Here is a 23,962-nt window from a genome sequence, read left to right as displayed (position 1 = left end):
CTTCATCTCGGATTTCTGCCCCTGTGATTTCGTTTTCAAGATGTCCCGCTCACCAGATATGCACCATGACCAGGCCTCGACCAACTACAAGGAAGCCTTCTCTCTCTTCGATAAGCGCGGTACCGGCAAGGTCGCGCTCGAGTCGCTGGGCGACCTCCTGCGCGCATGCGGTCAGAATCCCACTTTGGCGGAGATCGCAGATCTGGAGAAGTCCGTCGGTGGAGACTGTACGTATACCCGGATTTGAGATGGCTGATACGGATCTAACATGCTTTGCGCAGTTGACTTCGAGTCGTTCTTGAAGGTCCTCAACCGCCCTGGAGGCTTCCGTGACCCCGGCGAGCCCGAAGAATACTGCCGCGGATTCCAGGTGTTTGACAAGGACCTGACTGGGTTTATCGGTGTGGGACAGCTCCGTTACAGTATGTGAATGACTATGGAGATTATTGGATGGATACTGATGATGACACAGTCCTGACGAATCTCGGAGAGAAGATGTCGGATGAGGAGGTCGACGAGCTGCTCAAGGCCGTCGACACCAGCTCCGGCGAGATCAACTACACCGGTAGGCTACCAAATCTTTGTTCACCACGCATTTGTTTTGCATCAAGCTAACAGCAGCAGATCTCGTCCGCACCATTCTGGCCAACTAAACGACACACGACACCGATACCCTCCTGACGTTCCTGATGATTTCTGTTACGACGCGAACCTCCTACCAGCCGTGCCGGAGTTGAAGGCTTGAGCATAGTTTAGTTATAGTGCATTGTATATGGGATATTGCGCGATTCAGCATCGGATAAACATGAATAAATATGGTAAATGATACATGGTATATGAAGTAAGAATATAAATAGCACAAACAACTCCGACTTGTCACTTCCCTCCCAACACATCGCCCCAACCATAGACTATGCCATGCGCACAGCATCAGAAACAGACAGACACATAGATAAATGATATAGAATTATCCCTCCAACCACCCCACCCACTCCCTATCCAACCCCTTCACCACCCTCTCCAACTCCTCATCCCGCAACATAACCCCCGTCTCCACCAAAGCCCCAGGCAACAAATACACCACCCTAGCCTTCTCCCCCTCCCCATCTCCCTCCCCATCCCCTCCTTCCCTATTAGTAGAAGTCATCCCCCCAAAATGCACCTCATCCAAAAAATACCCCATCACAACTCTACACCGTCCACACCTAAGGAACAACCTCTTCTCGAACCCATCTTCCCTGCGCACGAGGGTATGTTTCCGATCGGGGATAGTGGTTGAGAGGAGAATCGTGTAGTGTTTTTGTTGTTGTTTCGATTGTTCATCGTCGGTGCTGTTGTCGCGCGGAAGAGGGAGGATTATCGCCCCGTCTTTTGCGGGGGATTTGCGCCGCGGGAGGGATGGGATTGAGCGTGTTGTGGCGAGGAGGAGATGGTTGCAGAAGCGGCAGTGGTGGGTTTGGACGGGGAGGCGGGATGAGGAGGGTTGTTGGTGTTGGGAGGGTGTGGTTGTGGTTGTTGTTGTAGTTGTGGTTGGTGGTGGTGGTGTTGGGTTGTCTGGGGTTGGGGTTGACATTGTGGGAGTAAGTCTTGAGTAGGTGGGTAGTTGGTTTTGTGGAAGTGCGGTAGGTGTGATATGTAGATTTGTTGTAGGTTATCGTTGTGTGGTTGATTGAGGAGTGTGGTGTGGATGGTGGAGGAAGCTGGTGGTGACGACGGTGATGTGAAGTTCAATGTTGGGTGTGAGGTTTTCGGCTTATCGATAACGGGGATGGTCAGTAACTACCCTTGGAAGTAATGAAACGGCAACCAACCCACTTGGTATTGCGCATAAAAGGCAACTAAAGAGTTCATGGAAGTATTCTCAATGCTTGCTTGTTTATCAGCCTGGAATGAACTTTTTTTCTCTTCTTTTTCTGTTTTGTTTTTCTCCCCAGGTGGCCTTGCATGGGGAGGTTAGATTGAGTGCGGACTAGTAGAGTACTAATCTAAGATTTTGTTCACTCTTCTTGAAAGATCTGATGGGTCATTTGCTACATACTACTACTTACTGAAGTACTACTAGCTCTTACCTCTATAATGATCGAGCAGAGATCATAGAGGTTGTGGCACTAGCACTAGCATAAGCTACAGCATGAGGCCACGAGCCTACTCAAGTACTGAGCGTCTTGAATCGGGATAGAAATCGAATGCAGCAGGTCACATGTGGGCTACATCGGGATTTGACAGACAGAAGAAGTCACTTTTGCACTTTCCAAGTAATGGAATCGTGCTTCCACTGCAACACTACTACTTACTTTTGCTTATGTCTTTGCTAGGCTACACCTTATGCTTGCTTTTGGGGAAGTATTACCCGAGCCAATCAACTGATCTGTGAATCGGTATTTATCGCTTTCCCTTAGCTCATCCCAGCCTACACGTACGTACTTGTCTCTGTGGACAATCTTCAATGGCTGAATCTACTTACCTTTTTATCGTCAGCCCTGAATGATTCTCGTGTGACACGGCTCCAATGAGCCGTCACTGGTTGCAGAAGAAGAATGCGAAGGAAGACTTCTTGTACGAGGGTGTGATGAACCTGCAGCATTACCCTGGTACCAGCCAGCTGTGACGATCGGACTTTGTCTGCGATGCACGATACTAGTTCGTCCTTTTGTCCAATAGGAGTGTTCTTCCCACTCCCCAAATCACTAATGCGATCTCTAAGTAGTTCCGGACTCGAAACAATACCTTATCCGGCTGATGAAGATCTCCGTCCCCTTCAACAATCATCTCTCCTCGTGGAGGCTTGAGCCCAGCTCAGTAACTGCTTCAAACCAGACTTTCCATTACCAGAACTTTCAGTAGAAAGTCCAAGACTATTTCTCAGATGACTTGTCCGTCAAGAGAGGTTGCCATTCCCTTAAAATACCCACATTCCTAGAACCCGCAAACAAGGATTTGGGTGAACTCAGGCCAAGAAGTGTCTATTGATACCCGGCATAAGCGATTTCCCTGGTGTGGTAATCCAAACCAGAGTAACTGTCTGCCGCAAGCTATTTCGTGAACCCTCGGGTAATGCGGCTGTGAACCGGAACAGGAGCGTCAGGCACCGCTACAGGAAACTCGGCCAGCACGAATATTTTCTGGCACTGTACTCGTAGTGCGGCTCGGATATCATTGCTTCCCTTGTTAATTGAAGAAGTTTACATCCGCTCTTGTGGCGCTTCGGCACCTATCGCGGCCCTTCCACTAGCCACTACTACCAACACGTATTCCGCGCTAATCCAAGAAATCGATGAACAGTGGGGCCTTGGTCACGTAGCTGAACTTTCTCAGCCTGAATCATAACATAACCGAGTCATTGAGGTTAGTTTTTTCAGTGTGGCTGGCTGGGATTTTGGGCTGGGATTTTGTCGAAGGGATCTGCTCTACAGTAGTTGTCGAACAACGCATAGCTCGCCTGCTTGAGATCGTAGACATGTTGAGTCAGTGTCTCCATATCCTCGCTCTATACTGACTCCTCAGGTTGGAGACAACATCGATAAGGGCCGAGATAACCGCATACGGCCTACGGAGATTAATGGCGCCGTAGTGCCAGCTGAAGGTGGAAGATCTAGACAATCAAGTGGAGACGAGAACGAGTCAGGACTAAAAAAAAAAAAAAAAATTATTACCCCGTATTGGTCTAGGCGATGACACTCTGGGCATCAAATCATTTGCTTCAGCTGAGCAAGCTGCGGTGAACTAGCCGATCTGATGGTAGCTGGGCTTGAACTAGTCGGACATATCAGATGTGAGGGGTATATAAATGGCACGTTTCCGGACAGTGGCCATGCAGCAGGATCTTCTACTACTAAATTCTTTGAGCCACAAAATGGAGAGTTCCCCGTTCAATATCACAGAACATGTTGTTGATTGCCAGCATATACGAGAGTATGCCCGCGCGACTCGAGATAGCAACGATGCACTAAAGATTGCGGTCAAGCAATACACACCAAAGTCGAATCCAAATCCCCAACCAGGTGATGTGACCATCATTGGAGCTACTTCTGTTGGATCCCCTAAGGTGAGTCGGGACGTATCTTTTGCGCTGTATAAAAGTGCACTTCAAAATGTGACGCCAGAAAATGTAAAATCTAAATCAATGCAATGGCACAGGAACTAAAAGAGCCGCTATGGGAGGAGATATATGAAAGGTTAAGCCGCCAGGGACTGCGAATTCGCTCTATCTGGATTGCAGATTCAGCCCCACAGGCTGAGAGCGCGGCCATCAATGCGGAATACCTAGGGTTTGAGCGTACGCTTTCGAAATGCCTACCAGCCCATTCTCCCCTAATTAACCCTATTCTAGCATCATGGTTCGACCACAGTCGAGACCTGCTCTACATGATCAACCAATATAAAGATGATATGCCGAAACCTATCATTGGTGTTGGACATAGCATCGGAGTTGGGCAACTGTAGGTTTTCCTCTCTCTCTCTCTCTCTATCTACACCTGTACTATACATGAATACGAACACTAATACACCAACGCGATCCACCAGATTGGGTCTAACCCAGATGCACCCCCGGCTTTTCACTTCCCTTATCCTCATAGAACCAGTGATAGTAAAGGAATTTATTTCTGGAAGAGGCCCAGGCTTTGCCAAAGCAGCGCTGATGAAGAAGGATACGTGGAAGTCCCGTGCCGAAGCAGATTCGTACTTTAGAGAGACACTCAACGAATGGGATCCACGATGTCTTGATCTCTGGCTCAAATATGGCCTTCGAGACAACACCGCCGAAACCGAGAACTCAGAGTCGGCAGTCGGTCTAGCTACCACCAAAGATCAAGAGATTGCACAGAGCTTACGGCCCAACTTCATCGACTTGCAATCCGGCAGCCAACACTCAGATTATTTACACGATCCCTCATTCTGGACCGATGTGACCGGTCATTCGGAAACTCTTCCGTTTTACCGCTATGAACCGATCGTGTTATGGAAACTACTCAAATACGTCCGGCCATCGGTACTCTGGATCTATGGCGGAAAGAGTATCATGGCAACACCGGATCAACGTGCAGAGAAGCTCCAGCGGACTGGAACAGGGGTGGGGGGTAGTGGTGGCTACGAGAAGGGCCGCGTCAAGGAGATAGTCATACCGAATGGTGGACACTTCGTTCCGTTCGAGGATGTGGCAGGAGTCGCTGGACCTGCTGCTGAATGGATCAAACAAGAGACGGACAGATGGCATGAGGAAGAAGAACGGATCAAGAAGGGCTGGCTGGAATTGACCGCGAAACAGAGGTCGTCAATCCCCAACGAGTGGCTTGCGCAGATGGACAGATATTTTATGAAGGGGAAGACGCGTAAAGCGCAAGTGAGCGCAAAGCTGTGAGCAGAATTAAGAAATGACTATCATATTGTTAACTGTTCAAGTTGTGGGTAGACAATCCCCGACAGACCTTGGCTAAGTAATTCTGAATCAATCCAACTATCTACCCACATACATATATAAGTTCCACTAGTTAATGCACTTTGCAAGCAGTGTAACAAAGACCCTCCAATAACGTTGCGATCGAATAACAATTAGTAGATGATCTCCCACCTGCAGGAAACGAGGCTACGGTCACCTGACATAAGAAGTAGTAAACCGGAAGCGATTCTCCACACGACCGGGAAGCCGATGATCATCGCCTCAAGCTCTTTCATGGAAAGAGACCGATCCATGAACAAAAATGCCACCACCAGAGCAAAGGGCTTCCACGCCCACCTCTTCACGACTAGCTGGACGATCACCACGGGTGCTTGCATGCGTGCTGTGCCAGCAGCGCAAAGTCAAATGCGACCGCAAGTTCCCCTGCGCCAACTGCGTCCGGGCCGGCGCGCAGTGTGTGCCCACTCTTGGCCCGCGCCCGCGGCGTCGCAGGTTCCCCGAACGAGAGCTCTTGGATCGCGTTCGGAGGTATGAAGACTTGCTGCGCCAGAATAATATACCTTTTGAGCCTTTGCATGCTCCTGTAGCGGAAGATAGTAGGGTGCTGGAGACTGGTTACCATGCTCGTTCTGAAGATCCTATGGTGGGGGAAGAGAGGGACGTGGCTGTCAAGGCTGAGCCAGTATACGCGGCTAAGTTGTGCTTCCGCAGTAAGGTTTGTTGAGGTCGCGCTGATTGTTGTATAGGAATTATTGGAAGGTTCTCAACTCAGTGGTATGTACCTTTTCTTGACTTGGGATGAACTACGCTTACAGTGGACGTCAGTCTCAAGATGCTGAGGAGGCCGATTCCGATGATGACAGTGAGGATGGCAATGATCTCACTCACTACCAGTTCACTCTGGGAGGGAATGCCGTGAACAAGATGTTTGATGAGGCGTACAAGAACAGCGACGAGGGATTTATATTTGGATCACGCAAAGCCAATGTGGATCTGTCGACATTGCATCCTGATCAAGTCCAGATATTCAAGCTCTGGCAGATTTACTTGGACAATGTCGACCCGCTGCTCAAAGTCACGCATACCCCAACCCTGCAAGCACGTATTATTTGTGCTCTTAGTGATCTGACTCGTATAAGCTCGGAACTGGAAGCACTCCTGTTCAGTGTGTATTGCGTTGCTATTATGAGTCTCGACGATGAAGAGTGCCGGACGTCGTTCGGGTCTCCGAGGAAAGAGCTTTTGCGAGGGTATCAATTTGGATGTCAGCAAGCCTTGCTCAATTGTAATGTGTTACGCACCGGGGATCGCGAGTGCCTAACTGCCTTGTTTCTCTATCTGGTTAGTCCGTCGAGTGACTTTGTCGGTTATATCTCTAACCATGTCAGGTGTCTGTGAGGTATGAGACGGATCCGAGATCTTCGTCCTCGATGCTTGGAGTTGCTATTCGAATTGCTCAACGCATGAGCATCCATGACGAAAAGGCAAATGCTAGATGTAGTGCGCTGGAGGGCGAGATGCGCCGGAGACTATGGTGGTCGTTGATCATGTTTGACAACCGCATTGGCGAGATGTCAGATCACAAAACTTCGATGCTGATACCAACCTGGGATTGCAGCAAGCCTTGCAATTTGGCCGACAATGATGTGCAACCGGAGATGAAGGACTTACCAGCTGCTCAAGCAGGTCCGACCGAAGCGTTGTTCATAGCTGCGCGCAGTGAACTCGGAGAGTTTCTGCGGCATAGCGCCTTTCATTTAGATTTTGTCAACCCTTCTTTGAAGGCAGTCGCCAGAGACACAAAGGGTGATGGCATGCCTGATCTAGAAAGGAGGATAGAGGACAAGTATCTCCGACTCTGCAATCCAGACAATCCGCTTCACTATCTGACTATCTGGACGATACGTGGCTTCCTTGCAAAACACCGTCTGCTTGAAGAATACTCGAGATTTTCGCCCGCGCAGCAATCAGAAGCGCAGCGCAACATCGCCAGCTCCTGTGCAATGCGGATCCTCGAGTCCGATACCAAGCTGATGAGATCCCCCCTCACCAAACGGTACCGTTGGCATGTTCATATGTACTTCCCGTTTCCTGCACATCTGCATTTGATTCAAGATCTGAAGAAGCGACCAATGCAAGAGCACGCTCATGAGATGTGGAAGGCCATGAGCGAAAACGCCGAGATACGCTTCGAAGACATGCATAGATTCCATCCGCTTTCTGACATTGTGTCGCGAGATATTCTTCAGGCCTGGGAGGCGTATCAAGCAGCATCAGGGGGACATGGAGAAACGGTATCGCCGCCATGGATTGTTAAGAGTGCTAGAACAAACTTCAACAATCCGAATAACGATACGGGAAATTGCAGCGCAGAGCAGCCGAATGACCTGGAGGTCGCCCCTTCACTCTCCATGTCTACGGAACATGGTATTCCTAATCTGCTATCCGGCATGGAAGGATTTGGCAGCGCAGCTTCCGGGTTCGGTGGATATTCGGACATATTTGAACAGGCTGTTCTGGAGGGTGACGCGTATCAGTCAGGCTGGCCCACGATGAGCTTCTACCCAATGTGGTAGGGGTGATGAAGTCCAAGCCTCGTTATTGCGTGCCCTGTACGGCTGCTATTGAATCGCGGATCAAGCGGATCGAATATAACAGTTCGACTGACGAGAAATTGCGATAGAGTTGTCATCGCGCAGTTTGCCCTTCTTCTTCCGAACAAGTTCCCTACGATAAAAGTATATTAGTCCACTAAAGAAGGGTCCAATGAAGGCTCTGCGGGGAAGGGTGTCCAACGTAATTGTGAGTATACTCTCTCACTGTTGCTTGGCTAATGCATTCAAGAAAGGCGCTGATAATGCACTTCGCCAAATTTCAGATATAGCAACTGTAGCCACCGGCAATGCATTGTGAACAACCAAGCAAGGTACCATTGCTGCGAAGATGCAGAAGTAATACAGATGTTCAATCTAGTTTCCCAGCATGATCTTGGGAGCGCAAATGGTGCCTGGCGCCACTCCGGGGCTCCGGCCCGGAGCGGAGCATAGAGCAGCCTCCGTTCACTGCATCTCCGGTTGAAACAATCTGACTTGGCGAGCCTGTCTGCCTGTCACATATTTAGGCCATATTAATTGGGTGTGCTGTTTGCCTATTGGGGCTCATCAGTGGATCGAATCCCTCCGCTTTTCCCGGATGGTCCCCTTCCCCTGTGGGCCGTCGACGGGATGGCAGTGCTGCTCTGCACTGCTCCGTCCCACCTATTGCAGGGCTAACAGGACCGGAAGACTCACTAGCAACCACTAACCCGCCATGGCTGCAGTCTCAAATCCACTATTGGTTAAGCCAGAACTTGGGGTTCGTCAGCCTAGTGTCCCGCAGCTACAACCACAAGCCCCCCTCACGAATTGCACATGTCTCGGGTTCTCTTCAAAACCCTTCTTCCATTTCCTGACTTGAAGCACTGCAATATTGTATCGCGCAGCCATGTCGCGAAGGCCTACCACATCAGAACCGACGAAGCGGAGAAGAGCAGACGGCACAAGGTCGCGAAATGGGTGTCGCACCTGTCGGTAAGTCACTACTATTCAGTCCTCACTCGACTGCCGCGGCCGCTAATTCCTTTATCGCATGCAACAGCGCCCGCCGCATTAAGTGCGACGAAACTCCAAACCAATGTAAAAATTGCACATCAACCGGGCGCTCCTGCACCTACGACATCCACCGACTACCCCGCGCAGCAAATAACACTCACCGTCATCCCCAAAACCTACTCACTCAGGTAACGGATGGCTTTCGCTGGGCGATAACATCCGACGAGCGGCGCTGCTTCTCGCACTTTCAACACTTCACAATCCCAGGATTACTGGAACTATTCGACTCCGAACTATGGAAAAAACTCGTTCTTCAGATCAGTTACTCCGAGCCAGCGGTCTACCACGCTGCGGTAGCCTTGAGTGCCGTACACCAGGACGTCGAGGTATCGGGGATGCCATTGCCAGGCCAGACTCGACAGAATATCTGGCAGAAGTTTGCACTCGAACAGTCTGCACGCTCGTTCGGGATTCTGAGTCGACGGCATTCGAGTGATCCACGCCTACGAGAAGTCATGCTGCTCTGTTGTCTTCTGTACTCGCTCCTAGAGCTCCTACAAGGTCAATACGAGCGAGCATGCCACCACCTCCAAGGCGGCCTACGCATCCTCCGAGAGCTCAAAGTCCAGGAGCCTCTAGCAGACGAGACCGAATCACCGGTGGAGAAATGCTTGGTAGCAGCATTCGTACAGCTCGATATCCAGTCGACATATTACGGCGTCGACGGGCCAGTTCTATGCGTAGACAACGAACTAGGCAAATACCAATGGCAACTGAAGGAATCCGACTCCTTCACAAGCCTGATGGAGGCCCGTCAAGCCATCGAGCCCCTAGTCAGTGGCGTATTTCGATTCACATCCCAATCCTGGCCATTATCACCCGCCGACGTAGCAAGAGATTACAACTCCCTGCTTCCGCGTCAATACCAACTCCTCTCTCAACTAACCCACTACGCCGAACTATTCACTCCATTCTACACCCACGCATACCCCACCCTCACGCGAAAAGAGCAACGCGGCTCCGACATCATCTACATCCTCCACCGGACCCTCACATTATCCGTAAAAACCTGCCTCCTAGCCAAGAACCCCGCCGTGCTCGATCTATACACACCAGAGTACCAAGAATCATTATACCTCGTCGAGGCACTATTACAGCGCTACCCGGAACGACCAGCATTCACACTCGACGTAGGCATCCTACCCAGCCTGTACCTAATCTCATTCGGATGCTACGATATCCGGGTACGACTACGCGCCATCGAAGTGCTGCAGCAATGGCCGCACCGCGAAGGACTGTTCGAGTCGAAGTGGGCGTCGTTCCTCTTATTGGAATTTGTGAAAGCGGATATCAAGAAAGATGCGGAGAATGTGCCAGCAGGAACGATGGATGAAAAGTCGGATGCTGGGTCAAGTTCCGCTGCGAGCTCGCCATCCGCTACGGTGGATCAGTATATGTCTACCGTGGGGCATATTGAGCGCATTCAGCAGCAGATTATGAGTGGTCAGGATTTTGTCTTGCAGGATGCCCTGCAGAGCGCGGATTATTTGACGTCGTGGTCGTGCGTTAAGGCGATTGCGCCGAAGAGGGGGCGTATGGCTTAACTGTACTTCATCTGTGTCGCATCATACTGTCTTCGTTGTAACTATACACATCAAGTAACGCTCCGATATCCAATGCAATTCCAGGAATATTCCAATCCTTCGAGAATCCCCTGACTATATATATACTAAATCAGAACTCTATCGTAGAGCATGACAAAATTTACTAGACCACTCAAGTAGCACAATGATCCATCTCCTCCCACCCCCTCCTCAACCGCGCATAACACTTCTGCATCGGCCACGAATGCAAATCACGCGTCTGATCAATAATCCCCACCAGCGCCTCGCGCTCCTCCAACTCAGTAAAATACTCCCCGTAGAGAGTAATAGCTATCACAGCAGTGACTAACGCCGGATGACAGTGGGCGTGGTGCACCGCAATACCGCATATTCTGAGCACGATGGATCGGACTTCTGCTTCTGCTTTGCGGTGTGCGGCTCGAGTGGAGTTTCTGAGACGTTAGTTAGTACTTTGATCTTGAATTTAGATAGGAATTGTGGATAGGGGGTTGTGAAACGTACGATAGGTATGGATTCTGGGCTGTCAGGATCATATTAGCTATTTCGAGGTGCTGCACTGCAGTCACTTGCTCGTCGGAGCTGTACCATATTGTAGGGAAGAGTTCGCCGCGGGATCGATCTGCTTTCTTTTCGAAGATTGGGGCGAGTTCGTGGCGGTAGTCGTGTTGGAGTTTGCGGTGGCGGAGCATGAGGCGATCTGAAGCAGGCAGATATGCTTAGCATGATAGTTGACTGATGAGGGAAGACTAAGTTTAGATGGATGGATAAAGGGACCACGAACTCCATTCCTCACGCGTACCGTCACCCCAGCGCCACTTCGTCACTTCACTAGCGAGCATTACCAACGTATTTGCAGCAGAGGCCTTTCTCCAGTCCTCAGGACTGAATCGCATCTTGGGTGCTCGTTGTCGTGTGAGAGCATAGTATACCTCCTGTCGGATAACGATCCAATACGCTGCCGTAGCGAGTGACTGTTCCAGTCGGTGGGATATCATAGCGTCGATGATCCTCTGGGTGATGGCTAAGAAGTTGACTCTGTCTTGCGTGGACATGTCGTTGTCCTCGATATCCTCTTCCATTTCTTCGTATTGGCGGAGAATAACCGTGGCTACCATTATATTCTCCTGTTCAGTGGGATCGGTTATTTCGGGGAACTTGAGGAGTTCGGGGATGCATTTCAGCGTGTATTCCACGGCTGTGCATTTCTCCAAGTTGGGGAGAAGCTGTCCGCGATAGCAAATTCCATTGGGTGTCGTGTATTGTGGGAGGCGAGATAGGTGGCGTGCTGAAACTGCGAATAGAGCGTTACGTATGATGGAGCAGTGTTGGGCTCGGCGAGGGACGACTAGTTGGAAGTGTCGACGGTCGTCGCAGTGGTCGAACTGAGGTGTTTTAGTTGAGTAGGTTTTGTAAGGCATTGGTTGGCTTACCCATGGTGATATTTCCTCGATGAAATGTCGTAGAAGACAGGCCTCTTGTACGGTGGTCTGCGTGGGCTCGGGAGTGGAGAGAGCGCTCCGTGTTTCAATTGCTGTTGATGATGGTTGCGTCCCATTGATCGTGGGATTTCTACTAGGATTGCTCACAGTATTCCACTCATGTGCAAGAAAAGTCCGTCTGTTGATGTTGGCCGTATCCCCAGATACGACGGGGTAAAAGTCGTTCCGGGACGGATCATAAGGTGAGCTTTGAATCTCAAAGTGACTGCCACGACGACTGCCATCATTGCGTGTCCAGACAAGATCACCTGTTTCTCCGGATGTTGGTGTTTCGCATTGCACTGTTGACTCTTGGTATGGTGATAGGCTCTGGGTCACATCTAGGGACTCTGGGAGTGCAGAGTCTCCGGAAAATAGCTTCCATTTCCTTGGCTGGCTGCTCATCCAAGATTGATCTTTCGAGAAGTTCCCATCAAGCTTGGCTGTTGACCCTTGACGAAAGACCGACTTGCGCTGCACTGGCCTGCAGACCAAGCCTTTTTCTTTACATCGTGTGCATGTCGGTTGCTGTTTATCACCTGTACTCAAGTTGAGCAGACATTGGGGTTGTTCAGGTTCGGATGCAGACCTACATCTCACATGTTTCTCTGGTCATTTAGCATTAGTATACATGAAATAGATGAGTAATGCTTTTAATTCCTACCGCGGCAGTTAGAGCAAGGCGTCCGTGCCAGTGTCGACTGCGAGGATGGTGGCATTGTTGGATGTGAAGCAATTGGCGGTAACGGCAATTCGACGGCGCGGCCTACTCTTTTGGGCCAAAAGCCGCCTTGAGGGGAAGTTCCCCACATCCCCGCATTCCTTGCATTCTCCCACTAGACGTAATTTCGTCAAGACAAGCGTTTCATTTCACTAACAATTCTATGAGCTTCAGAGCTTGACAAGATCAATGCAAATCGTTGCAGTTCAGTCGCTCGCCATTCTCGTTAAACCGGACTACCTCCCCAGATAGTAGAGCCCGTTGCAGAGCTTGTCCAATTTTCATCACCATGATTCCTCGCTCCAGCGGCAGCGGGACTTCGGTATCCTTGAGCACTGCATTTACAAACTCGTTGGCTTCCACGGCAAATGCATTCTCGAATCGCTCCCAGTATTCCGGCTGCACTTCGTGTCGCATACCCAGTTTATCGGCAAGGACAACGTTGTTCTGTCGCGGAATCACGTTGACCATCACCTTACCCTCAGTGCCGGTAATCTCGGTACAGACATCATGACCATGTGCCTGGGTCCGCGAGCAGTAGAAGTATGCAATCTTGCCGCCGAAGAACTCAACAACACCGACTGCATTGTCGACGTCTGCCAGGTCTTTCAGCTCTGGGTGATGCTGAAGCGTTCCAGCTGCCCAACAAGCTTTGGGCGTCGGGTTATCCAAGAACCAGAGCGACAAGTCAATGTCGTGAATAGCGCAATCGACAAAGATACCACCGTTGCGAGATGCGTATCGGACGAAGAAGCCCGTCTCATCCTTCAAGTCGCAGGTGTTTGACCGCACCAGGAATGGTGATCCAATGGCCTTTTTGTCGAAGATCTTCTGGCTCGCGTCCCGGTAGGAGGCATCGAATCTGCGCGAGAAACCAGCCATCACTTTGAGTGAAGGCTTGGCTCTTGCTGCGTCAACCACTGACTGGGCCTAGTGTCGTCAGCGTGGATTCATCAGAAATGGCAACAGTAGCATACCTCTGTCAAGTCCGTACTCAGTGGCTTTTCGCAAAGGACATGCAGGTCTTTGTTGATAGCAGCCAGGGATTGGCTTGCATGCACGTCGGTGCTGCTCGAGATCCAGACTGCCTGAAGTCCAGGATGAGCCAGCATGTTGTCGTAGTTGTCATAGACAGTGATGCCGAAGTCTTTATACTCCTGGTTGCTCATGGCCCATTCAATCTCGCTAGCATCGGTACTGCAGACTGCCACCACCTTTGCCCGTGGGACTCGGTAGAGCAATGTATGCACATGGCGCTTGCCCTGGATATACATTAGCACAGTAATGCCATACTCTGAGATGGGGATCGATGTGTACCATTCGGCCAAGGCCAACAACTGCAATCTGGATGGAACTCATGATAGCGTTTATTGTGATGATCGAGTACTTGAGAAGTCTTTTGCTCTAGTATGCTTTTCAGTGAAGTTCAAAGTGCATTCTGGGAATCATGAGCTCTATTTATGCCTTTCGGTGTTCAGTATACAGAAGCTGGTCCCCTTACAATTGCATGTACAGCCGCCGACACTTGCCTAATACGGTAAACGTCTGTTGGCGGCCTTGGCCGCAGCCTCGCCGGGACATACCGGAATAGGCAAAAGAGAGTAATATCATGCATTTTTCGAACCTCACAGGTTGGCCCATAATTGTAATAACGGGGATTGAAAGCCGATGTTGGATACTCGCAAATCGAACATTTGAGCTCGTTGAGTTCCTAGAACTGCTGTCGTAGAAGGAAATAATGCCCGTTGTCCTGAATGGGGAAGATCATGTGACCCACTCAGCGATAACCATCCGTTTGATGCTATCAATTTGTTATCCACCCATCCATCCCCGAACATGGCAACGATAGGAATCCATCTTGCAGTTCCATGCCACGACACAAGTCGCTAAGGCCTCCAAGTACCAGCTAATCTTAATATCAGTTCTACATATGCTTGTCGCCGGGGTATACTCCCCAACCGGCTTGCACGATGAAGAATGTTCGGAATGACTTTCTCCCAGCCGATCGGAAAATTGCAACCCGAGGTACGGAGATCGATCACAACTCATTGCAAACCCTGCTGACCCTCCAGACTGCCGTTTATGCACAAAAAGACGCATAAAATGTGATCGGACTATTCCACAGTGCCGTAAGTGCACTATTCGGGGGCTCGGTTGTCCTGGGTTCGACGCAGTTCAATTGAATTGGAACCATGCCATGGCACGTCGAGGGAACCAGTCTTTAACTCGCCCGGGACTCAGTCCGCAAGATCGAGAAACGGAAGGCTACATCATCAAGCATGGTACTTCTATCATCCATACATTTGTTGTGGAGGCTAGTCCGCCGATCCCTCACCCTCTAACAGATGATGGTCTCGGTCGCCGCCAGTCATCGACGGTCCTGGGTGAAAGACTGATCAATCATTTTAGCCGCCACGTTGTAAGCATATTTTCGTGGATCGACAGTCACAAAAATCCTTGGAGAAAGATCGTGCTGCCTCTGGCGCAAGGGTCTATAAGTGTCCGCCTGTCTATACTGAACCTCGCTGCTGCTCACTTAGCAGCCACATCTACTGGTACCATTGCATTACGTATGAAACAGGTCAATTTTAGCCTAAGAGATATTGCCTTACGCAGCCTAAACCAAGAGATCCAGCGCCAACTAGACTGCCATGCCGTGAGGCCCCCTGACCAGCTATGTCTGACTAGAATTCTCATTGCTGCGATTACACTTTGCCATGCGGAATTGGTGACTCGCGATTCGACAGATTGGACAACTCATCTACATGCCTGTCGTGCAATCGTAAGCAGGTATGGAGTGTGCGCTCGCAACGAGACTCTCGATCCTATGACACAATTTGCGATCAAAGAGATCAGGGACGTTGAGGTATTCAATAATGTCTTCTCCTTCTCAGGCAGCAGTAAAGTAGCGACTACAGCAATCGAGTTCCAGCCATGGACATTTACAGACCTGATTAATGACATTACTGCCATGGAAAGACATCATCATGGATATCTCACTGAAGGCCGACAGCCACCTGATGTCAACTTCAACATCTGGCAAGCAAAGCTAGAGCAGGCCTCCACACAAATGAGTCTGTCGGATATCACATGTCTCTTGTCTCAGGGGAAGACTACGCGAGAAGGCTTTGAAGCCCTCATAGACACACATTATTACGCGACGCTTATCTACCTTCATCAAGCTTTTGCATCTCCAACCGCAATGATGAAAACCGTCTCCTCTACCGTACCCATACTGCTCGATAGAATTCAAAAGGTTGTCTTGGCTTCCGGTGATGCATTCTCACAGGACCTCTTCTTTCCTCTGTTCATTGCTGGCACAGAGTGTTGGGGAGATGAGGATAAGCAACGAATAGTGGAACAGATTCTGCTAAAGCTACTCGTGACGACTGGGTTGTGGTGCAACCATAGGGCACTGGACTTTCTGCGTGCATTCTGGTCAAGCTCGAAGCATCATGGCACCGGGAAATGGATACAGTATGGTCGAGATTCCAAACAACAGCTGGGTCATCTTCTTGTGTTCTGAGATGAATGAGCTCGGAGAATGTCCTCCACATCTATCAATATCGAATAACATCTGCGGGTGGTTCCATGCAGCTCATATGTCGCGCCATCACATATCAACAGTTTCTTCATCCTCGACGCCAAACAGCACCCTCATCGGGTCCTGATAATGCATGAAGCCAACACCTGGCTCGCAGACCCCATACCCTAGAAGTCTCTGGGCTTGGGGCTTCATGCTCTTAACTCGTTCCAAAGGAACGACCAAGAACTGGTTCTCTGCCGGACGCAGCGTTGGCTTGCAGAGGAAGATTCCCACCGTTTCGCGGTAATCGCTTCTAAGCGCCAGAATGGTCACCAAGTGCAACACGTAAATGAAGAAAGGCGCAACCTACTCAGTGACATTCGCACCGCCAGCGTGATACAGATTCCCCAAGAATATAAACGCGTCACCGGGTTCCAGTTCCGCAGGAACAGCCTCCTCATTTAATGGTTGCCGCTCCGAGCCCCAGAGATGTGAGCCTGGAATGGCCACGGTCGCTCCATTCTCCTTGGTTGTCTTCGTCAACGCGGTCACACAACCAATCATCACAGGCAGTTGAGCATCATGTGGATGATAGTCACTGCTATCTTGTCAGCCTACTAGCCTGGCATAGACCCTGCGGACATACTTATCATCACGATGAAGCACCTGCTGCTTGCTTCCCGGCGTCACCCGGAACCCAGCGGTGCTTGAGATGATCGGCTTTCCAGACACCGTCACCTTATGATCGCCCCTCCAGAAGGAATAGCTGGATGAGACAAGTGCATTGGCAACGCTGATATAGATCGGATTGCATGCCAAGTCGACGCAGGCATCTGAGATGCCCAGCAAACCGGTAGCACGCTGGGTGGTTGGAGGGAACAAACCGTACTTGTCTGGTATATCTTTATCGAAGTGTGGCTTAAGATCTTGTTTGATCTGTTCGGCTGCATCACGAGTGATAAGGCTCTCTACAATCACGCCTCCGTCTCGACCGATGGCCTCGACGAGGGTATCGGCATCGGTAGCGGTAGCATTGAAGCGTGCGAAGGAAGCCTTCCTATCGTTGGAGGTAGTAGGAGCAATCATTGTGACCAAAAGATGGCAATTGAGATGATGGAATTCGATAGACACAACCAAGAGATGATGCTTCTGTTTCGAAAAACATAGTGGAAATACTCGACCTTATATAGTCTATTGAGCCAGACCCAGAAACTGTACCTACAATCCCTTGTTACTACTAGTATTACTATCTACCCCTCTCAAATGCAACGCAATACCCCTCGACAAACCATCCCATGAACCTTCTCCCCCCCGAACCTCATATAGAAAAGTAAAGCCCAACCCCAATCCGGCAATATACGTGAGAAAGCTTATCCCCGCAAAGGATTTTTTCATCCACCCACCCACCCACTCATAGAACTTGAACTGTGGGGTAAGAAGAGAGCCAATCATGCACCGACACCCATTCGACATTTGACTTAGTAAGGTGGAATTGAACATTGCATACGCAGTGCTTGCATTCTATTTGTTAAGAATTATGTATTACCTGAAATTACTACGAGCCGATAATCTCTGACTGGAAGAAAATCGAGTACAGGCTTACGTTAGTAGTTAGCTTGGGCTTCCGGAAGGGATACTTTACTAGTACTACCAGTTAAATATGTGTTGCAGATTTTCGAAGGGAGGTACTTCTACTTACCAGTAGTACTTATGCTCTAATGGCTGCTTTGCCAACTGTCGGTGGGTAACTATATTATAACGGGGTGTTTGTGCGTGCGCGTGTGTCTGGACTTTTGCGCTATACTAGTATAAGTTTGGCTGAGAAGAAACTGTTACTAGAATAGTAACTATTCAAGGCGTTCCGCGTTCCTAGGCAAGACTCACATAAGAGGAATGATGCAAGCAATGCAAGCACAGTTCCTCTTGGAACCTGCAATTTAATATAATCATGTGCTATTAAATCATACTCAGCCACACACGAGGTATTAAAATGCAATTAAGTATAACGTCCATGATATTGGCTACTTGCATGAATATGTCACGACTACTATGATCTGAACATGTCTGAGCAGAGATCGGACATTATTGACCTGACTAATTCAAATTAGATTTAATTGACATTCTTACACCTGATCGAGCCCGCTAATATACCCTGTCCAACAGGATATGTTGTGTAAGCGTCGTGGTGTGTGTGGTACCGCCAACCTGACCAAACCAAGTAAGCAATTGTGATCAGCGGCTCCGGCCGAAAGGAGCCGCTTTTGGGTGGGGAGGTGTACACATCGCTCCACGCATTGTGGCTATGAGCCCGCGGTGGGAGTAGGTCATAATGTCTACATAGTTGGGTGGTCGTTGGTGGGTAGTATGATAAATAGGACCATGGAGAAGTATTGGAGATATGATAACTTCAAGAAAGACTGCATTGAGATGTGGTATCATGGGATTTGTTAGAGCAAAAGCAACGATAATCCCCTTAGGAACGGTGGATTAGTCGTACAATCATAGTACTTATGTGTTGTCCCAAAACATTGTCGCGTTCATTAATGTGCCGGCATTTGATGAGCGATGTTTGCGCAAAAAAGCCAACGGGTTATTTTGTATACAGAAAACTTGAATCTTTGGGACCAGCCCGATCAAGCAAGGTTGTCAGACGACTCAGGTGTATCCCCAAATAACAACTCATGTCTGTCTCGCCAAAAGTCCGTTATCTCTTTCATATATCCCGTCTTTTGAAGAGGCAATTCCCATTCCGGGGTATGCGCCTCGGCTACCTTGAGGTAGGGGTCCATGATCTCGTCGAACCGATCTGGCGGTGCTCCAGGGAAATGAACCAGGAGATCTCCATGATGTACTTGGGAGTCCACGGGGCGATCGGGGTTGAGGTCCACAGCATCAGCGTTTCGCGGGTAGGCATTGAACCATCGCAAGGGGTAAAAAACGATAGAACGGCGGAAGTATTCGTGTTCAAGGATAACGTTATCCATGGCGGACTGGTCTGCAAATAATAGGCTAACCTCGGGATGTGATGTTGGGTAGGCAAGTGTAGCAGAAAGCAATTCGATGGCCCACTGATTGACGCGGATAAAGAAAACTCCGTTGTTCATGCCGTTCCAGTCGCTAGTCATAAGGAGATGAGTATCGTCGAATTGAGGAGGTGGGAGGAAGATGTCGAGGGGAATGTTGGGGTTCATAAGGATAGTGTCTCCATCAAACCAACTGTTTGTTGGGAACTTTGGTTAGTTTACGGTAGTGATAACCGAGTCTCCTCACATGCTGGATTGGCAAACTCACAACAACCATTTTGCTTGATCTTCTTCTGGCTTTTCCATTTCTTCGATGAGAGCTGATAGGAGAATGGCAGGTTTACTCCAGTATCCCCCCAGGATGGGTTTACGCAGCACGGTCATAGGATATCCGAATTTGAGTGAATGATCCTCATGGGTCTTCAAACCTCGATAATAAGAGGTTCTGTTACCATAGACCATAGTGACCTTGCGGATAACAGGTTGAGGCTCTGATGTTTGCGCCTCGTGGGGGCTTTCTGGGAAGGTTAGCCTTATACAAGTTACAACGGAACTTGGAATGAAGTAGACTCACGGAATTGGGTGAACATCTTCATTAGCCCAACAACGACCATGAAAGCCATCACCACATTAGTTAACGACCTGAGCCAGAATCGCTGGCTCCGGCCCATCGTGAAGTATGCACGGTGCATGGTGGGTTCTTTCATTCTGGTTCCATTCCTGATGGGCGAGATCGCAATAGAAGGGTGAAAGCATGGTGCGCAGTTTAGGGCGGAGAGGACACCCATATAACCAAACCAATTCACAGCCTACCCGAAACAAGTAGCAGGGTAGACACTACAACCCCAACGGATAGCATGGGTATTTGGGGTGCTGGCCATTGATTGATCGCTGGATGACGGCGCCGGTCCTGCAGCTAACCTCTGGCCATTGTCAAATGTGGTAAGAATCTGCAGGATGTTGGCTGCGCGCCGCTCGCCTCCATCTGTTGATTGACAGACAACAATGGGCTGCGGATGCCCTTTTGGGGTTAGAGATTGCTTAGGGAGGGGATCCGGCCTGCTCGGATAGCGACTAGGCCAAGCACTAATTAGCGGCTGAGCCGAACGATTCTGGCCGAACTGAGGGGTGCACGAATGGTAGAGGCCTATCAAGTCAGCTGGGAAGACCGTGCAGGGGTCCATTGACGTAGGGATCTTGTAACACCGAATGAGATTGTTCGACGTAGCGCGGAGGCAGTGTGATAGCACCGCTTGTTTTTAGTGCCATCCATTAATTAGACTAAGGGTCCCATTCTAATATAACGATTACCCCTCGTGCCTTTGCTAACCGAAATGCAACCGGAAGATCGCCGAGGGCGCCTGACCACAGGAGAGAAAAGCAAAAAGGGGGATATGTCAGCCTTACGATTCGCAGGATCATGCACATGCATGAAAGATTACAAACGTTGACACTGTTATGAAGAAACTGGATATAATCGCAGGATCATGTCGAGCTGATCGTCCGAGTGCGAAGGAAGAAGAGGAGCAAGTGACTTCCGCGCGCTAAGCTGGCAGCTCGGAATAGCTTCCCTCCCCGGAACTGTTCGGGGCCTAGTTGGTCCGTGGTCATAGGCCAGTGCTCTCCTTTCTCCTGTTAAGTCAAGGATTCGCTTGAGTTTAGCTTAGCTCCAAGACGGGCCGGAATCCACGCGGGATTCGGGTGGATTTATGATGCGTCTGTTTTTCGGAGGTACATGAACATGTTCAAATCTCAAATTGACAATAATGCTCAACGATGAACTTGTAGGTGTGAAAGTATCACATTGACTGAGATCACAATTGATTAAGTTGCTGGTCCAAGTTATTCCTCGACTAACTCCATGAGGCAGGTAGTTAACTGGTGAGTGTCCCTAAGCAAAGACTAATGCTGCACGTGCAAGGTACCGTTGACCCCGGGGCCAGTTGCCCTGGCCATTGAGCGCATAGACCACGGTGGACGGCCAAACAGATGGTGTATGGATGGTGTGATAACTATTACTGTGTAGGGTGTAGGTAGTATACTAAAGTTGGCGGCGTTTGTTAGTTTGTTAGGAGCGTAGGCTAGTTTCTGGATAGTTGCGACGGCCTAATACAGCCATTAGTGCGGTCCTGGACCCAACGTTCATTTCTCCGTGATAATGAACCATGACAGGGTTGTGTTTCATCTTAATTCTGGGCTGTGTGCGCTGATCAACCAGTGGAAAGATCTGGCCGGTCTATCTTGTTTTTCGAGATGATATTCTATAGTACGCTTCATGTGGTCGGGGAAAGTGGTCATTTCCGGCCCTTGCCACAGACTTGACTGAGAGCTGTATGTAGTCGCATAAACAATGGTATTCTTCCGTGAAAATAAATATATTCTGTAGGCTCTATTATCGTGCTACCCAGAAAATTTAGGTGATAAATATGTACAAAGATAGAAAAATACATGAATGTGAGGGATTTCTGTAGGAACTTCATTATATTTATCTCTCGCCCATCTCCACAGGTGATGAGGCCCACGCATCGCCAGGCATACCCCTATACCCTGGTAGCTCAGCGGGCTTAGCGTTCCTTGCAAATGGCGGATAGTATGCGTATGCAGCGACCGGCTGTTGACTGTTTATGGCGAGTCGTTTCCGCTGGTTAAAAAGGAATAAAGCCAGGATCAAAGCGATTATGCCCACTGCGCCCACCCCAACACCAATGCCAATTCCGGCTTTGGCACCAGTGCTCAGGGTATTCCCAGAAGTTGAAGTATTGTCCTCTGCTGTTGATGGAACCGAAGTTAAAGTGGATGAGGAGGTGGATGCGGTCGCCGTTGACGTAGACGTGGCTGTTGCTGTGGCCGTGACGGGATACTTTATCTCCCAGCCCACTATATCGATTGCCCCAACGGTCGAATCCGTTGTCAATGTCGTTGTCGCTATTGACCATGCTGTATGGTCACTTAATGGCGTTGATCCGTATGTCAAAGTCTGCCCGGAATAAACGCTTGACATGCACCTTCCAGTTACCTGCCCGACTGTTCCCTGCGATAGAAAGTAACCTCTGTGTACGATTAGTATGTTGTTTGTAGAAGGTGATGTAAACCCCTGTAGATAAAGTGCACTTACGATGGACAACACATCCATAGCGTGCTGTATTCATTCTTAATTGATGATGCGACCGTTGGCCACGATTCCGGGCCAGTGAACGGCCCAATCTCCATCTGTGTGTGATATTGACCTCCAACACCGAGCAGAGCTTGTTCCCACCAAGTCACCATCTGAGGTGGACAACATCGAGCATTGGTATCTATGTCAAGCATATATCCAGGGTCCCAGGCCATGAGACTAGGTCCGTCAAGGCGAAATTTGCTTTCGCATCCCGAGGAAGCCGTCCATACTGAGGTGAGTGGCATGTATGATGTGACGGTACCACTACTATCCGTCTCGGGAGGATAGTTGGACTCTGTCGTGTCCATGCTGACACTCATCCTGGCGATTTCTGGTGAGATTTCGTTCCGATACCCGGATCTTCGCGTGGGAAGGTTTGTCTCAATTCGTTTGACGACCTGCCCATGCAGACAGAGCGCGCTTGAATTTGATCGCACTGTTGTGAGGGGAGGAAGGTCACGGCAGCCGCAATATACCGATGGCAAGTTTCAGACCCCTTAAATTGTCGTAGAAGACCCAGTAGCAAATGTCGGGGCACCATCCTCATATAGGCAGTGCTTTAAGCGCCCACCACCTTGCCGGGAGCGTCTTGGATCCATATTTACACCAAATAAGCCTAACGATGCAGCTACCAGCTCGATCGACATTGCGAGGGGTACTCGATAATGAGTGCCAATCACTAAGCGCCATAGCCACAAAGAAGGCATGCACCACTATACCTTTTCAGCCGTTGGAGCTACGGGATGGTGACCTGTAGCAGTCACATTCAGCGGCGCCAGTTTAGCGTTGCTGCTAATAGATAGTAGCCTTACCCCCGCCGGCTACACTGATATAGCCAATGAGGGAGCTGTAAACATGTCCGAGCTGTTAGATATGCTAGAAGCGGGGATGGCGGGTGCTGCTCGCAAATTGGAGCCATCCTGTAGCCGCCAGCACGTCCATGTGTGCGCCGCATTTCCCCTGATCCGTGCATGGGTTCTGGGTAAGCTTTCTCTATTCAGGGAATGTTGTTAGACAACACACCTGGCATGGTTTCTGATCGGTTATCGAATCGCGACTTCCATACTTAATCACTGATTCCATGGCTTGTAGCGACACCGATAGTCGAGGGAATAAGCGCCGACCGTATGCACCAACACCGGACGCTGGCACGTGGCGCCATTTGTTACAATTCCCTTCCAACGCTCCAGCAATTCTCTTTGCAATATTGGCCTTCATTGTGGGATGGTGCTTTCACTTCCTGAGCCTAGATACGCTGCTAGGCCCGTCTCCTTCAGTCCACAACGACACTTACTGGGAAAGCCATAGAGAGGAGGTTCGAACGGCCTTCACTACTAGCTGGGATGCATACGCAAAGTATGCCTGGGGTGAGTGACGAATGGCATTGCATCAAACTTAAGTAATAGAAAATCCAACTTTCGAGCAGGACAAGACCGATTCCATC

General features: G+C 49.7%; 11 protein-coding genes across 11 annotated transcripts; 5 read left to right on the top strand and 6 right to left on the bottom strand.

The window, feature by feature from the left end:
- Window positions 1–40: 40 nt before the first annotated feature.
- On the top strand, window positions 41–653 carry AtWU_07971 (putative cytokinesis EF-hand protein Cdc4; the record flags this gene model as incomplete). The annotated part of the gene is made up of 4 exons (XM_035503080.1): window positions 41–227; window positions 282–422; window positions 473–565; window positions 625–653. 4 exons carry the CDS (start codon window positions 41–43, stop codon window positions 651–653), a joined length of 450 nt encoding a protein of 149 aa, XP_035358973.1.
- Window positions 654–967: 314 nt separating this feature from the next.
- On the bottom strand, window positions 968–1,573 carry AtWU_07970 (uncharacterized protein; the record flags this gene model as incomplete). The annotated part of the gene is made up of 1 exon (XM_035503079.1): window positions 968–1,573. One exon carries the CDS (start codon window positions 1,571–1,573, stop codon window positions 968–970), a length of 606 nt encoding a protein of 201 aa, XP_035358972.1.
- A 2,280-nt stretch (window positions 1,574–3,853) lies between these two features.
- Window positions 3,854–5,359, top strand: AtWU_07969 (toxin biosynthesis protein; the record flags this gene model as incomplete). The annotated part of the gene is made up of 4 exons (XM_035503078.1): window positions 3,854–4,045; window positions 4,138–4,276; window positions 4,331–4,439; window positions 4,525–5,359. The coding sequence occupies 4 exons, from the start codon at window positions 3,854–3,856 to the stop codon at window positions 5,357–5,359; spliced, it is 1,275 nt and encodes a 424-aa protein (XP_035358971.1).
- A 340-nt stretch (window positions 5,360–5,699) lies between these two features.
- AtWU_07968 (C6 transcription factor) lies at window positions 5,700–7,974 on the top strand (the record flags this gene model as incomplete). Its single annotated transcript, XM_035503077.1, has 4 exons — window positions 5,700–6,094; window positions 6,145–6,172; window positions 6,224–6,739; window positions 6,787–7,974. 4 exons carry the CDS (start codon window positions 5,700–5,702, stop codon window positions 7,972–7,974), a joined length of 2,127 nt encoding a protein of 708 aa, XP_035358970.1.
- Window positions 7,975–8,881: 907 nt separating this feature from the next.
- AtWU_07967 (Zn(II)2Cys6 transcription factor) lies at window positions 8,882–10,592 on the top strand (the record flags this gene model as incomplete). Its single annotated transcript, XM_035503076.1, has 2 exons — window positions 8,882–8,967; window positions 9,035–10,592. The coding sequence occupies 2 exons, from the start codon at window positions 8,882–8,884 to the stop codon at window positions 10,590–10,592; spliced, it is 1,644 nt and encodes a 547-aa protein (XP_035358969.1).
- A 172-nt stretch (window positions 10,593–10,764) lies between these two features.
- On the bottom strand, window positions 10,765–12,810 carry AtWU_07966 (uncharacterized protein; the record flags this gene model as incomplete). The annotated part of the gene is made up of 6 exons (XM_035503075.1): window positions 10,765–11,044; window positions 11,115–11,310; window positions 11,395–11,995; window positions 12,044–12,630; window positions 12,685–12,699; window positions 12,756–12,810. The coding sequence occupies 6 exons, from the start codon at window positions 12,808–12,810 to the stop codon at window positions 10,765–10,767; spliced, it is 1,734 nt and encodes a 577-aa protein (XP_035358968.1).
- A 188-nt stretch (window positions 12,811–12,998) lies between these two features.
- AtWU_07965 (Gfo/Idh/MocA family protein) lies at window positions 12,999–14,171 on the bottom strand (the record flags this gene model as incomplete). Its single annotated transcript, XM_035503074.1, has 3 exons — window positions 12,999–13,742; window positions 13,790–14,074; window positions 14,130–14,171. The coding sequence occupies 3 exons, from the start codon at window positions 14,169–14,171 to the stop codon at window positions 12,999–13,001; spliced, it is 1,071 nt and encodes a 356-aa protein (XP_035358967.1).
- A 611-nt stretch (window positions 14,172–14,782) lies between these two features.
- Window positions 14,783–16,338, top strand: AtWU_07964 (Zn(II)2Cys6 transcription factor; the record flags this gene model as incomplete). The annotated part of the gene is made up of 2 exons (XM_035503073.1): window positions 14,783–14,837; window positions 14,885–16,338. 2 exons carry the CDS (start codon window positions 14,783–14,785, stop codon window positions 16,336–16,338), a joined length of 1,509 nt encoding a protein of 502 aa, XP_035358966.1.
- An 87-nt stretch (window positions 16,339–16,425) lies between these two features.
- AtWU_07963 (phytanoyl-CoA dioxygenase family protein) lies at window positions 16,426–17,424 on the bottom strand (the record flags this gene model as incomplete). The annotated part of the gene is made up of 3 exons (XM_035503072.1): window positions 16,426–16,651; window positions 16,709–16,936; window positions 16,985–17,424. 3 exons carry the CDS (start codon window positions 17,422–17,424, stop codon window positions 16,426–16,428), a joined length of 894 nt encoding a protein of 297 aa, XP_035358965.1.
- Window positions 17,425–18,971: 1,547 nt separating this feature from the next.
- Window positions 18,972–20,053, bottom strand: AtWU_07962 (glycosyltransferase family 34 protein; the record flags this gene model as incomplete). The annotated part of the gene is made up of 3 exons (XM_035503071.1): window positions 18,972–19,554; window positions 19,630–19,879; window positions 19,936–20,053. The coding sequence occupies 3 exons, from the start codon at window positions 20,051–20,053 to the stop codon at window positions 18,972–18,974; spliced, it is 951 nt and encodes a 316-aa protein (XP_035358964.1).
- A 1,793-nt stretch (window positions 20,054–21,846) lies between these two features.
- On the bottom strand, window positions 21,847–22,838 carry AtWU_07961 (uncharacterized protein; the record flags this gene model as incomplete). The annotated part of the gene is made up of 2 exons (XM_035503070.1): window positions 21,847–22,411; window positions 22,477–22,838. 2 exons carry the CDS (start codon window positions 22,836–22,838, stop codon window positions 21,847–21,849), a joined length of 927 nt encoding a protein of 308 aa, XP_035358963.1.
- Window positions 22,839–23,962: the final 1,124 nt, after the last annotated feature.

Source organism: Aspergillus tubingensis (genome assembly GCF_013340325.1).
Source record: "Aspergillus tubingensis WU-2223L DNA, scaffold_8, whole genome shotgun sequence".
Lineage (NCBI taxonomy): Eukaryota > Fungi > Ascomycota > Eurotiomycetes > Eurotiales > Aspergillaceae > Aspergillus > Aspergillus tubingensis.
This window is presented reverse-complemented; position numbering and strand designations above follow the sequence as displayed.